General features: G+C 35.6%; 2 protein-coding genes across 2 annotated transcripts in view; one reads left to right on the forward strand and one right to left on the reverse strand.

Moving 5' to 3' along the window:
* The first annotated feature begins 126 nt into the window (after window positions 1-126).
* On the forward strand, window positions 127-14276 carry LOC109041140 (tetratricopeptide repeat protein 21B). Its single transcript, XM_019057347.2, has 14 exons — window positions 127-406; window positions 1210-1479; window positions 2611-2868; window positions 3577-3795; window positions 4368-4748; window positions 5630-5854; window positions 6988-7197; window positions 7740-7905; window positions 8058-8305; window positions 8792-8932; window positions 9668-9803; window positions 10530-10645; window positions 11969-12217; window positions 12809-14276. Exons 2-14 carry the CDS (start codon window positions 1237-1239, stop codon window positions 13874-13876), a joined length of 3660 nt encoding a protein of 1219 aa, XP_018912892.2. The 5' UTR covers window positions 127-406; window positions 1210-1236; the 3' UTR covers window positions 13877-14276.
* The window catches only part of BuGZ (Bub3 interacting GLEBS and Zinc finger domain protein), a 32400-nt gene continuing 21622 nt past the window's right edge, over window positions 4115-14892 (reverse strand). Inside the window, exon 12 of the transcript XR_011899714.1 lies at window positions 4115-4576. The gene's annotated coding sequence lies outside the window, so the exon portion shown is untranslated. The remainder of the gene's footprint in view (window positions 4577-14892) is intronic.

Raw genomic sequence — 14892 nt, forward strand, 5'->3', positions numbered from 1 at the left:
AGATTCGAGTATTGTATTTCGGCTACCACCGTAAAAAATTTCAGATGGATTGATGCGATTAGAAGCTATCGAGTAAGGTAGATTTACAAGTGTAATAAGTCTACCTTGCTATCGAGTTCGAGTCGCCTCTGTTGTTATCAATATAGGTTAGGTCATCTGTAAACAAAACACCCAAGAAACAAGTATCAAGACCGAGTAATGCGAAATGCATGCAATTTTTTTTTATTTCCGAGCTAAATTTGATCGAATCGTTAACCGATTATTACGAAAATGTCATAGTGTTCGTTACATTAACTATTTCGAGTGATTTATATCTTAAATCAGTCCTGAATCTCTGGAATGATCCAATTCTCCATTGCTTTCCATCACAAAAGATCAGCTTTAGATTTCAAACCATCCTCTTTTGGTAATTACTGTTTTATTTTCAATTGACAAGACCCTACCTTAGCTCATCATTGAGCAAGGAACTTCTCCTGTGTAAATTTGCGTTTATTTTACATCCCTACTGCATTGATCTATTGAGGTTCGAAAAGCTCATGATGGTCAACATGTTCTTTAAGCCATCACTGCTTTCTGAGGCATTTGTTGAAAGTGCTCTTTTAGGAAGTAAAATTTCCCTCAGAGTTTCAAAGTAATCGACTTCCTCTTAGGTGAAGAAATATTTAATGGAAATTTTGGAACATCAAAAACCATGTGTTGCCATCAAAATATTGATATCATTTACAGGGTAGGTATTCAATTTTCAGTCTAGAGATCACCTCCACATTCCACCACGCTCTAGTTGAGAAGTTCACAGTAAGTATGGTGTCGCAAATCTGCGCTCAAGTATAATTTCTTTAACCAAAATTAGGTATTCCACTCAAGCTATAAACAACCCAAAATTGATGTCTGTCTGATTGAGAAATAGGTAGGCATTATTTTTTGCTCTGGAATGTGAAATTGAAAATTTAGCCAAATTAAAAAAAAAAATCTGAAGGAAATCTCTCCTGATAATTTTTCTCTCAGCAGTAGTTAAAATTGAGTAGGCAGTTTTCTAAATAGCTGCCAATTGATTTGGGTCCAAAACTTGGTTTACCTACCCAAACAAATATTTCGTTGATTTTTAATACTTGATTGGCAATGGATAAAATGTTTTTTGCTTTGATCTGGTATCAACAATTTCCTATGCTGCTTCATGATTTTTCAAGTGTGTTTAAATATTATTTTCAGATTTTTAATTGACTTACACTCACAAAAATGGAAATAGATCTGGTGCACTACTACTTCAGGGAAAAGCTTTACCATGAAATGCTGCGAAGTACTGAATTGAGTCAAGAAAGCGATCCATCAGATCTCACTTCCAATCTATATATTGGAGTTGCACACTTTTTAAATGGGCGATTAAGTGAAGCTTTAGACCAACTTCAGCCTTTGACATCAGAACCAAATATAGCCCTAGCAGCTCTACTGGCGTCGATTCATATACATAAACAATGCAAGGTAATTCTGAGGAAACACATGCTCGTCTTCAGTGATAGATTCCGCTACCCAGCGACGGTTATCCTTCTGTCAAAATCCTTTCAAAAGTTTGGCATTATTTGGTAGATGTTCATCCCTCCATGTTTTGGCAAGTTCGATAGAGATGTCGATGGCATAGTACCCTTCCTGTTGAGTAATTTTCTTGAATCAGGAAATAAAGAATTTTTCTGACTTATGTGTCTCTGAATCCCTGGTTGAAACAACAGGTCTGATTAGTGCCTCTCTTATACTCATATTTTTGTGGCTCTGTCTTTTTACATATTCTCTCAGGATGGAGGCTTTTGCGTTCACTGCTAAAAGCATTTTTTGTTATTCAGTTAATTGTTTACAACACTTGATGAGCTTACTGAATTAGTGGTTTAGGTTTATTGTTAGATCTTTATCACATTTTTCTATTTTATTATTCTTCCCTTAAGAAAATTTTCAACTTTTTGTTCATAGTCATTTGATATCTGATATTTATTTGAATACCTGACCACCTGTTTAAAAAAAAATATGCGCTGGAAAAGTGTGAGATCTGAGTTGTGAAAACGTCCAAGGAAGAGAGGAAAATGAATGCATGTGAGCAGTTAAAAATAGGAACTTACGGAGCCCAAAAACTACTAAAGTAGAAAGTAAAATCGCAACACTTATCTTCCCGCCAGCACTGATAGGAGATGAAAGGACCAGCTGAGCGGCTTGCTTTCAGTCAAGATAGAAGCAGGATTGGACTGGGATAGCTTTAATTATCATTTCCTGCAATTTTAGTTTTTCAATGGAAGCATTTGACGTGAATGAGATGCCAAAAATGGCTCTCATCTTAGAAAGAAAACAGGTTTTTTAAAAAAATCGGTGGGAACAAATGATTTACGCTGTTTAACATATTATGTACACATATAAAGTTGCAAAAACAAGATCCATATGAAATATGAACATGATTATTACAGGATAATTGAGAGTGCAGAAAGAGACTTTTAAGGTCTTTTTTGGAAAATTTCTAGGGGACTGTCTGTGAAAAAGTGGTCACATCTTATCAATAGTTTAATGCACCTCCCCATCTTTCCTGTAGTATCTTTTATAGGTCTGTCATCTGTGGTTTTTTGTATTTTTTAGATGCCTGATAAGGAAGCAATTTACAAAGCAGAACAATTACTTAAGGATGAGATGAAACTCCCTCATGAAACTGCATTACTCAATGCTGCCGACATTCTTTTCATGGTTGGAAAAATTGAAAAAGCTCGAGACTTCATTCACAGACTGATGAAACTGAATCCAGAATCATTACGCGGTTTGGTTTTAAAAGGTTGGATAGAACTGACTGAAGGCAATAAGAAGATTGCTTTGTCTTGCTTTCGATCCGCTCTTGCCAAGGTTTGCATTGATCTTATTTTTACGATTCCTCTTCTCAGTGACGGTCCCGTTGAACAAACGTTGACAAAATGAAAATACCAATTGAAGGGGCCTTCAGAACCTTATAGTAGGGCACTTTTACTGACATTTTAACCAAAAATTGACTCATTCTATTGAGCTCCTGGAAAATAAAGTCCAGGGTCAAGAGGAGTCTTTAAGGGTCAAATCGGGGATTGAAAGGAGGAAAACCTCCCTCTTTCCTTTCCCTGCTAGGATGCAGTTGGAACTTTTATATGTTGATCCTTAGCATTAGGAGTGATATCTCTGAAATTCTCAATAATAATTTTAGAAAATTTTCAATAGAATATTTTATTTTTTGGCTAGAATGTTAGTGGAAGTGCCACACTGGAAGGTTCTGAAGGTCCCATCGATAGGTGTTTCTATTTAATTGAAATTTGTTCAATGGCACCTTAAGGGATCAATCTCTTCCTCTTAGGCTTTTTTTAAGTCTAGGCAATCGGAAAAAAATAAAGCATTTTCAAAATGGGAAGATTTTCCACCTTAGCAAAATTGTCATTCAGTGTGATCAAAATATATATGTAGCTACTAATTAATTCTAATGCGCCAATATTCCTTTCTCTTCCTCTTTTCTCTCCTCAATATTGAGCCATAATTTTTACTTTCACCTTTTGTTATGATTCATATCTCACATTCTTTGTCCATGTATAGAACCCTTTTTGTATGGATGCCGTGTTTGGTGAGGTAAAAATTATTCCACCCTGTGATGGTCTGTCAAAAGTAAATCAACTAATCGTCAGGTATCCTGAGTTGAGTCCCCCACTGGTCGAGAAAATGCGCCTTCATCTCTCTCTGTTTGACTGGCAGTTAACAATTGATACTGCGAACAGAATTCTAACAATGGATCCAAAAAATTTAACTGCCCTCAAGGTATTCCTTTTATTTTTTTATTTTAAACTTTTAAAATTTTGACTTATAAAACTTTTAAAAAAAGAATATGTGTGACCTATTATTACAAATGCGTAGAGTACACATTAAACGGTGAAATGGATTCAAGTGAATCTTCTGTTATTGCACAACGGACGTTACTGATGATTATGTATTTAAAAGTGCAGAAGCGTTGCTCTTGCTTTGAGTACAACATGAAGCTGCGCTTGCTGTAAAAAGGATGCAAGTTATTATTACTTCACTCCATCAGGAACATTTAAGGAAACGTTTTCACCGAAAAATAAGCGCTTTAATTTCAAAGTGGACTTAAATGAAACTTTTATTTCAAATACAGTTTAAGTGACATAAGTTCTGTGAAAACAATGTGTTAATCCATTACAAATTTTTTACTCTTTAACTTCAGCTCGAACGTAAAATATAGCATCAACAAATAATTTTTTATTCATTGCCACTGGACCAACAAAAAAAATTGTATTCATTGCTTCTCTACTCACAAATAACGTTTTATTTTTTGTTGCTATACTGACAAATAATATTATCCATATTTTTCATAGGTCAAATTACTGTATCAAACGTGTTTTGAAGGAAACTATGAGGAAGTTTCAATTGGCTTGGGCAGCTTTTCTTCAATTGCGGAGGAACAAGAGCCACAAAACTGGAAACTACTTCATGAAGCAGCTGTCCTTTTTTCTCGAACCTGTGGACGAGACAGAACTGTCCTCGCTTCAACAGAATGTCTGCTGCAAAAAGCTTTGCCCATTTCCTGCAACAATTTAACTGTGGTCAATGAGGTGGCTCATCAGTACTATTTGTCAAAAAAGTACAAAGATGCAACGAAAGTTTACCGAAGTGCATTGAAAATAAATGAGTCATGCTTTAATGCTCTTGCAGGGCTCACCCTCTCAGCCATAGCTGAGAATGGAGTCACATCACAGGTAATGGCCTTGCAACGGATTAAAAATAATAATAGATAGTTGTAAGACATGGCAGATTGCCATGGTGTAGGTGTTATAGAAAATTATAAAGAAGTTAAGAACCTCACTTAAAATCGACCACATCTCATGCAAAAGAGTGGAAGACTTGGATCATATTAGATAAAAAGTTGACCACCAAGCCCTGTTGCATCAACTTCATTAATGGACGAACCAGATAGCCTTAAGAGTTTTTTTTTTTTTTTTTTTTTTTTTTTTTTTTTTTTTTTTTTTATCACATTTTTAGGTTTGCAAAAAGTCTTCAAATTTATTTTCCATCAAATTTTTTTTCAAAAGGCATATTTGATCTTAAATAAAATGTTTTCCATCCTTCCACTATAATTTTGAGCATTCCATTAAACAATGTCGCGCTAGTCTCGGAATTAAATCCAGAGATTTTCAGATTAGCAAAAAATGATAAGATACACCCCAATTTCAAGTTTCCAAGTCCAATATTTACGGAGATATAGCCCTTCAAAAAACACAGCTTATGATGTCCTGCCATCGTGGTGGTGCATCTTACGGTTTCTTGAACCTTAGTTTCGTCCGTGTTAAAAAGTTGAGCAACCAGTCCAAACAAGACAAGTGCATCACTAACTGATGAATCCAAGGTGGAGGAAACCATGGCACATACTACCGCGATTGACGTCATACACGGTGTACTTTGAAGGGCGATATCTCCGTTAGTATTGGATGTAGAAATCAGCGTGTGAACAGATCTTATAATTGTTTGCTAATTAAAAGCTTAAACCATCAAAACATCATGTTATCACTAGTGCAACTTACACATTATATCTGTTCGATAATTTAAGACATTTTTGGAACACAATTCTGTCCACTTTCAGACAAAACAACAAGTGGATTTCTTAATAGAAATTGCTGAGAATAAACATGATCCTGACTTATTGATCATGCAAGCCATGTGTCAGCCAACTGAAGCTGCTTCTTTTTGTGATGAACTTATTGATAGAAAGTTCCAGTCCGTTTCTTCCACACCATTTGGTTGTTCTTACCTAGCAGAGCTGAATCCAGATATCCTCTTTTATGCCTTGAGCATTTATCCAGATCAGGTATTTTTATTTGCCTATCTATTTAATATCCTTAGTTTTGCACTTAAGTGATTATCCTTCTTTTTTTTTTTTTTTTTTTTGCTCTCTACAGCCTGGCAAATTGGGCAAAGCCTAGTTCACCTGCCGGAGCCACACACCCATGCTGTAGGCTTACAGATGTGCAGGGATTAAGGCTGAGTGAAATCTATTTCTACAGATATTATCATTGGTTCCATGAAAATTGTTCGTCACTATCGGGATTCAAACCCGGGACCTATCCCCTTAGAGTCTGACGTACTGACCACCAGGCCAACCTGGCTGGTCAAAATCACCAATTTTTCTCTTTCCTATGGAGCGGAAATGAAATTTCTTCATTTATGCTTTGGGCATTTATATATTAGTTTATATTAAGCTAGTAAATATTTTAAACACTTCATTGTCTTTAGAGTTGCATCAGTGTGCATATCATCTCTATTTTTAGCTTGACATGAAGAATTTATTTTGTACCATGTTTCAAGGATTTTCTTCTTAATTCTACACAGAAAAACCCATCTTCCTTCTGACCACATTCAGAAAATCATGTTTCCTTTCAGTGATAATTAAATAAAAAGTCAGCGCACTCTAGAATTCTTATCAGGAGCACCAAGGACAATGTAGCTACTTTCAATCTAACCTCAAACAAGAGAATTCAATTGAGCCCTTGAAAATTAAATTGATTTGAAGGTTTCGATCACCTAGTAGGCTAAAATTTGCTGGTCCAAGGGCTGACATACCCTGACTATTAAGGTTCACCTTATTTTTTTTTAAGTCAAGGGAGTAGAGGAAGGAAAGTGAAGAAAGATCTCCCTTACCCTGCCCTTTCTTCTGGTCGTAGAGTAGCTAATTAGATACTCTATGAATTTTGAAAACTTACATAAGCCCGTTCAAAGCAGTTAATTATTGAATCCTGAACAGCTTGTTGTAATCCTTTATTCATCATAATAGTCATTATTACAAAGAATTCATAAACACATATATGTTTCATTTGTCACAATAAAGTCCTTATCACAAAGAATTCAACTTGCTTGGTTCAAAACTTATTTCTCAGCAAGTGATTCATCTATTTTGGTTGTAACTGGATGTTAATATACTTCATGGTTTTCTGCTCCTATCAGCCTGTTTATGCCGAACGAAAAATTGACGTGCTAAGGAAACTAAGCCGTTTATGCCCCGGTTTGGTGTGTGTATGGTCACTGCTTGCTGTTATACAAACGGACAATGAATTTTATGATGAAGCCATGAAGACATTGAAGCATATCACTAATGAGTTGGATCCAGCAAATTCAGAAGCATTTATACTGATGGCCAAAATCCACAAGGAAAAGGTGTGAATTTTTTCAAATTGATCGTCCTAGTAGGGATTCACTTTATGTAAACTGAGTTATGATCTTTGTTGCCTCATAGAAATAATGAGAAAATGGCGTAAAGGCTCATTCTAAGGATTGATCCTTTGCTGCACTGACAAACTTGATCAAAAGATCTCAAAAATGTACTTTGTGAAAATTCTATCCTGAAACTGTGTAATAATCCGATTTATTAAAGAATATTAGAAACAGTAACCTATGTTGCAATAAATTATGTGTCATCAAAAGAAAAATATGGCACAAATGCAATTTCAAATATTTCTGTATGCGATGAAAAAGACATTTTCATCATTTTGAACCTCAAGCTGATCGACTAGGAATTTTCTATGTTATATGAGATTAACTGAGTTATTGTCCTTTAAAAAACATGGTAATTGATGTCATTCACCGTATAAATATTATATCACACCGTCATTAAATATTCTAAATATGCAAATAAAATTCCATTTTTATGCAACACAATTGCAATATTTTGGTTAAATAAAATTTTTCTATCCATCCAGGGTAACTTCAGTGAAGCAAATATCAATCTGGAACTGGCTTTAAGCTACAATTTGAAAATCAGAGAAAAGGCCCTCTTCCATCTACTCAATGGGATCCTACAAAGACATCGAGGAGATGTTGAATCATCCGTCAACAGTTTGAAAAATGCATTATCCCTTAATACAGGTAATTTTCCAAGTTAACTGCATTGAATAGAGCATCAAATATTCTTTTCTTATTTTTTCAATTACATGAAAAATTATCATGCTGACATAACAGTTTGTGTTCTCCATACTTACAATGTTTTCATTGTGACTTTTTCTTATCGTTTTGAATAGGTGCTGAAAAATTGAATGATCAAGATTTGGCCAGTCTCTACATTGAGCTAAGTTCTTGCTATAAGGAATTGAACCAGTTCCGTAATGCGAAAGAGTGCTTGGGTGAAGCCGCAGAAATATTCGAAAAATCCAAGTTTGAACCCCTTTTTATCATGAGCAACGCTGACCTTGCCTTGTTGCAAAATAATGTTGCCACCGCACTTTCAGTACTGGCATCCATCACTGCTGATCAACCCCACTTCATAAATGTGAGATTTTTTACCTATTTATTTATTTAAAACCTAATCCTGGATCGTGAAAAATTACCAATATCTCCTCTGTTTTTTCATGACCAATGTAAAAGCAGTGGGAAAAAAAAGAATACTAAGCACAACGGATTAGAGCTTTCAGTTGAAATTAAAGTCTAACTAGTAGGTTGAAGAGTTCACATGGCAAAGTGCATTTGTGAGCTTCCACCTCTAGGCCTGCTAGAGGAAAATAAACACCCAGTTAAGCCTGTCTAATGACCCTTTGTGATCCCTGAAAAAATGAGTAAAAAATTTCAAATAGCCATTTTGTTTGAATAAATAAGGCAGCCTCTTTAACATCAAAATGGGCTAATTTCAAACATTTTTTCTGTGACTAGGACTTATTGAACCCCCTTTCCTCTCTCCTCCCAAGTAAGTGGTTCTTATTTGTAACAGAACAAAATTTTCAATACATCAATACTTAACAAATATTCATTTTTGTTTCAGGCTCAGATGAAAATGGCTGAAATTCATCTCAAATATAATAAAGATGGTCACATGTACGCTGAGTGTTACCGTCAGTTAGCTAAACAAGAGGGAACAGCTGAGAGTTTTGTTCGATTAGCTGATGCCTACTTAACCATTCAGGTGAGCATCCACTACAATTTCTAAATATTGCCAAAGAGCCAAGGCAATTAACAAGTTAACCGCTACATGATTTTTATGAAAATTTGTTTATCCCTTAACTGGTCTTCACCAGAAAATAAGTACATCATTATACCAATTACGATTTGACTGTACCAGAAAAAACATTTTGCTACCAGGTGGATTTTCTGAAAATCCTCCAGACCTCTCACAATTTTTTTTTATGAAATTGTCAGGGAACGTCTCCAGATTGAAAAAATGAAAAACTATTAAATCGTGAAAGGGGCCTTTTATCTATAAATTTGTTCGATATTTAATAGTAAAACGGCGCCAGAGGTCGATTTGTGACCACCTAAATCCACCACCCCCTGGTCAAATTAAGTCCAACTTTTTATTTTGACGGTCCTTAATGTGTAGAAATATATCCTCAAAATTTTGGAAACCTTTGAAGAATTTCAACAACTTATGCAGTGTCACCAAGTTACGCACCTCTGTGATGCTACTTGCAATGTAGATTTTGAGTTGTTATCATCAAAAAAGTCATTAAAAACCATTTTACACTTTGCAAAATTTTTATTCATTCTTGATAAAAGCATGCACGATTGCCATCTTTTCGTTTGTTGAAATTGCAAAATTTGGTTAGTAAATGTTTTTTTCCTGATTTGATTGAAATCCATCCAGATCTCTTGCATGTCTGCAATAATTTGATCAATAAATTTTTGGTTTTTTCTTCTAAAGGAGCCTGAAAAAGCCGTAGAAAGTTATGAGAGAGCTGTAAAATTAAGTGCGGATCCTGAATTTGCTCTCAGATCAGCGCGAGTATTGGTCAAAACACATCAGTATGCTCAGGCTGTCAAACGATACAGGGAGTCAGGTACGTCTCATAAATCTCTCCGCCCATCTTATTAGTACAATGATATGTGAAGTTCTGTATAAACTGTTAAGCATAATTTGTTTGAATGAGAATTTTGTTAACATTGTGAATGTTGAGAAAAAAGTTTTACAAGTGTAAAAATACATACATATGAGTCGCTTTTATAGCGCTCTTTGGCGCTTTACGACGTCTAATCGCCACAAAGCTCGGTCTTCCCACAGGTCATCAGGGAGTTGACACTTCCTCATCTCATTCAACACCCCCTGTCGCCAACCTCTCACTGGGCGTCCCCTACGTCTCCTCCCAGGAGGAACCCAATCAAGCATCTTTTTTGGCCGCCTCTCTTCAGTCATCCTATTGACATGACCATACCAAACAAGTTGTTTGGTCATGACGTCGAACACGATGTCATTTTTGACTTCCATTATCTGACGAACTCTATCATTACGGACCCGATCTCTCCTAGAAATTCCTGCCGACCTTCTCCAGAAATCCATGTACATACAAGTGTAAACAACAGTTGACAAAAAACTTATGAAAGTGTGAACTTCAACTTTAGACCCAGTTTTTTGATGAATTATCCTTTAATGTTTAAGATTGTGTGAAAAACACAAATAAGTGTTCGCATGATAATGATAAAAAATAAAAAAATTGTTATGAGATAAAAAAAACCAATCGGTCAATAAAAAAGAAAAATAATTTCTTTAATTTTTTGCCTTTCTACAGGAGAAGTTGGCAGTGTCGAATTGGGTATGCTTCTTGTCAAACTCGGTGAACTTCAAGCAGCAGAAAACTGTCTAGCAAACATTCCTTTGGCCCAAAAAGTATTTGTACTAGCAGAGGTAACACTATTTTTTCTAGCAGCCTGTCATCAATTACTATCCATTGAGCCATAATGACCCTTGTGAAACATTACAAACACGATGTTAGAAAAGTCTTCTTCCCCTATGCCAATTTTTCCCTAATTAAGGTGAAGATTTGGAATTGAGAGCAAGTTCCTTGGTCAAAAGGAACTACTTTCATGCCTCCTCCCTCTCCCCACATTCTCATGGGATACTTCCTTAGGGAGGCAACGGACTTTTTTTTTTAAATGAAAAGACCCTCCTCATGATATCTTGTTCAAAAGCGCATAAAAGAAGAAACTTTTTTCTGCAAACCTGTAGTCTTCATCTAAAACCGTTTCAAAATGGCCAAAATTGGCATCTTGGTTTTTTCCTGATGGATTTGCCTGGAACGTGGTATCTGGAGGTATCCTGCACGAGGAGAACGAATTTGACGTTGGATTTTTTTAAAGACCAAGCAATTAAAAATAGTGGCTTAAAAATAGCATCAAAGCTAAAAAAAAGCTTAAGTAAAGGCTTAAGCTAAAGTAAATAGCTTAAGCCCTTAAGCTAAAGTTCAATAGCTTAAGCTAAAGTATCTTAATAGCTTAAGCTAAAGTATCTTAATAGCTTAAGCTAAAGTATCTTAATCGTTCCGGATACGGTGGAAGATTCTGTGGCTGAAACTTGAACTTTTGCAGAAGCATTCTTCTTTGTTAGTACCAGTTTTTGAAGAACTAATCTCAATTGTGAATAATTTGGACTTTGTAATGACTGGAGAAGGTGCATTTTAATGGTACATGGATGTCTTTGCCATAAAAATGAAAGCTATGCTGATTTAGGGTAGGGGGGTCTCTTCAAAAAGGCGATTATTTCTTCAAAACCTATTATGAGCAAAGAGTGTTAACTTTACTCTATTCAATTGAAATCATTTATGAGAAAAATTTTGCGAGATTGTTTGTTCATTTAGGTACAGTTTTTTTACATTTCTCTCTAGGCAAACCTGATCATGGGTAACTAAGAAATATTACTGATAGAGGTGGTAAATTTGATAAGCACAATATGGACTGCCCAGGTTGTACATCGAAGAGTGGATTTACAGTATTTCTGTTACGCTCAGTGTGATTTTTGTGGGATTGTACCTCTCTAAGTGAATTTAGTTGGCTTCATCTCTTCGGTTCAATGCATTCATTTCTTTTGAATTAGCCCGAATTGTATTGGGAATACGAATCTTGTGGAATGTTTCCAAAGCATACTAAGCATTAATTAATTTCAGCTATTGTAAGGTGGAGTTTTTTGTCTGTTAGTCAAGTAATTCCTTAAATAGTTAATGTTATTTTATAGATTGCTGAGAAGAATGGCGATCTGTCCAAAGCTTGTAAACTACTCTCTGAAGCCCTTGAGCAATGCGCTCAGAGTGATCCAGAGTTGGGAGCAAGAATTTGTAAACTCTTGGCAGAATATAGTGCAAGTTTAAGAGACTTTGATAATGCTGTCGTGCATTATAAAAGATGGCTTTCAATTTCGAGTACTAACTCAACAGTCACGGAGTTAATCTCAGTTCAAATTTCGCTAGCCAAACTGTATTTGCAGGTATGTATATTTTTGCAAAATTAAATGATACATAAATACATTCTCTATTTTTGATCCTCTTCAAATAACCCACCGAAGTGTATTTGTCAAATTCATTTTTCTAGAATCATCCATATATTTCCTTTTTATTTCTCCGCAACAAACTTAACATAAATCACAAATAATCCTGATAAACTCTGTTATTATTATTACAAGATTGAATTTTATCTCTATCTTATTTTGATGCTACACAGTTTATTTCAACAGTTCGAATATTGCAGGTAGGTGCACAAGAAGTGCAAATCTGTACTTTCTCCTTACAAATAATAGAAGTTAGGAAACTACTTACAGGTCTTGATTTAAAACTTAGGAAGTTTGATTGAATGATGAATGTTTAATGTAATAAGATTTATGTTTTGAATGCACCTACTATGTTAGTTTCGACATGAGAGATTACTTTGGTGAGTAACTGTGACCTCACGCTTATTCAACGCATGCAACCTTAAGTCTCGTAGAGCCCTCATAAATTCTTGATGCCTGTTCTTTATTTTGTAAATCTAATAAAATATAACAATTTTTCTGCTATCTTTAATCGAAAATGTTTATTTGCAGGTTAATGATTGGAAAGCGTGTGAAGATATTTGTTCCTCAATTGTCTCGAAGTATCCCAACAATGAACCTGCGCTTTTAATGATGGCTGATCTAGCATTTCGTAGGTGCGATTTCTCTACTGCAGAGACCCACTTCAACCAACTCATTTCTAGGCACCCAACTTACTTTGTACCTATAGCAAGACTGATTGAAGTCAAAAGACGTCTTGGTCTCCTTCATGAAGCTAAACCAATTTTGGACAAAATTTCTCCTGTGGCAAGAAATAAACCTGGGTTTAATTACTGTTTGGGTTTGTACAATTGGTATTCTAATAATTACCCAGACGCTAAAAAGTATTTCAATCTTGCTCAGTTTGACAGTGAATGGGGACAACAAGCCCTCCATAATATGGTCGAAATTTGTCTTATCCAACCAGACACAGAAACTGCACAGAAATTACTGTCAGAAATGAAGCCGAGCAATCAGGAAGAAGAGTTGAATTGTAGACTGCTACAAGGATTTGTTTGGCTAGCATCAAAGAATCCTCAAAAAATTGATAAAGCCATGACTGCATTCACATTGTTGGTCGATCAGGAAACAATGAAAGTTGGAGCGACGCTTGGCTTATCAATGGGTTATATTCAGATGAAGCAGTCGTCTCGGGCTAAGAGCGTTCTTAAGAGAATTGCCAAAGTTCCATGGCAGTTCGAAGAAGCAGAACATTTAGAGAAGTGCTGGCTCATGCTGGCAGATTTGCATTTACAGTCTGGTAAGTATGAGTTGACCTCAGAACTACTAAAAAAAATCTTGTCACACAACTTAGCTTGTGCTAAAGCGTATGAATATTACGGCCTGATTAGCGAGAAAGACCAAAAATATCTGGAAGCGAGTGCTCATTATGCAAAGGCCTGGGAGTTATCAGGAAAATCAGATTTGAATGTAGGGTCTAAACTTGCCACGAATTTGCTCAAAGCAAAACAATATGCCCATTCCGTTGACGTGTGCCTTCATATTTTGAACAGCAATTCTGAGTTTCCTCGCCTCAGGAAAGATGTCCTGGAGAAAGCCATAGGTCATTTAAAAACTTGAGATGATTGAGATGCCAAAGACTGGAATAAAGGCACAAGGCCTGTATTTTTGACAGGCTGTTCGTTTGCAAAGCTGAATAATCTGAATTTAAGCTTATGTTTATGACCGCTTCTATCTCCATTCAATCATTTCTCAAGAATGGAGTGGCAAAAAATAGCAGTATTCTTATCTGTGATGTATTCTTTTCTTTTATCCAAGAGATCTCAAACGATTTGAAGTTTTTCCTTCAATTTTGTTTGCAATTGATTAGATGATATATACAGCTTTGTACATTGAAATGAGATAACTAATGTTCCAGTGTCTACATAGATATAATTGCTGCACTTTCGGTAATATGGCACAGTTTGTTAACTTCATGGAACACAAAAATAAAAATGTACCTATCCAATCCTAGGTGATTTTTGGAAAAATCACACAGAAGATTTACAGTTAAGGAAGACTAAAACGTATGAATGCAACAATTGTTTCCCTCAAAGTTGGATAGATTGTTGCTGTTTTCTTTGTCAGGTCCCATTGTACAGAGCTGTCTGTAAATTACATTGAGCTCTAGGGATGATTCAGGATTGTGTCATGTATAATAGCAGATTAGCTGAAGATCTCACAGAGTATTGATTCAGGATTGTGTCATAGTATAATAGCCAGATTAGCTGAAGATCTCACAGAGTATTAAAAGATGGTGCTTATCGAGCAAAAGTCTTTATTTTTTTAAGTTTTTTGCCATCGGCAATATTATAAAAGTTTGTAGTAGTTTTGAACATCATGAATACTAGTTACTGCTGAGACTGATTTGGCAGACGCAGACAGACTTTTGCCATCATTCAAATGACCACTGTAAAAAATGTAGCATGTTCCAAATATATTTAAGTACACAACAAGGTGTTAGAATTGTGCTGGATCCACACTATCCTATTCGGAAAGCAAGGTCAAAAAATTCCCAAGATTTTAATTTGAGTCAAACATTTGAGCTGGACCAGTGCAAGATTAAGGGGAGTGAGTGTTCAGCTCAGGCAAGTGCA

Source organism: Bemisia tabaci, chromosome 1 (genome assembly GCF_918797505.1).
Source record: "Bemisia tabaci chromosome 1, PGI_BMITA_v3".
NCBI classification, from domain to species: domain Eukaryota; kingdom Metazoa; phylum Arthropoda; class Insecta; order Hemiptera; family Aleyrodidae; genus Bemisia; species Bemisia tabaci.

What these genes read in the sequence shown, in the direction of transcription:
- LOC109041140 (XM_019057347.2), top strand. Translation starts at nt 1,237, where the DNA reads ATGGAAATAGATCTGGTGCACTACTACTTCAGGGAAAAGCTTTACCAT. An exon ending in ATATACATAAACAATGCAAG is followed by an intron (nt 1,480 to 2,610) that starts GTAATTCTGAGG and finishes TGTATTTTTTAG; the next exon opens with ATGCCTGATAAGGAAGCAAT. An exon ending in TTCGATCCGCTCTTGCCAAG is followed by an intron (nt 2,869 to 3,576) that starts GTTTGCATTGAT and finishes GTCCATGTATAG; the next exon opens with AACCCTTTTTGTATGGATGC.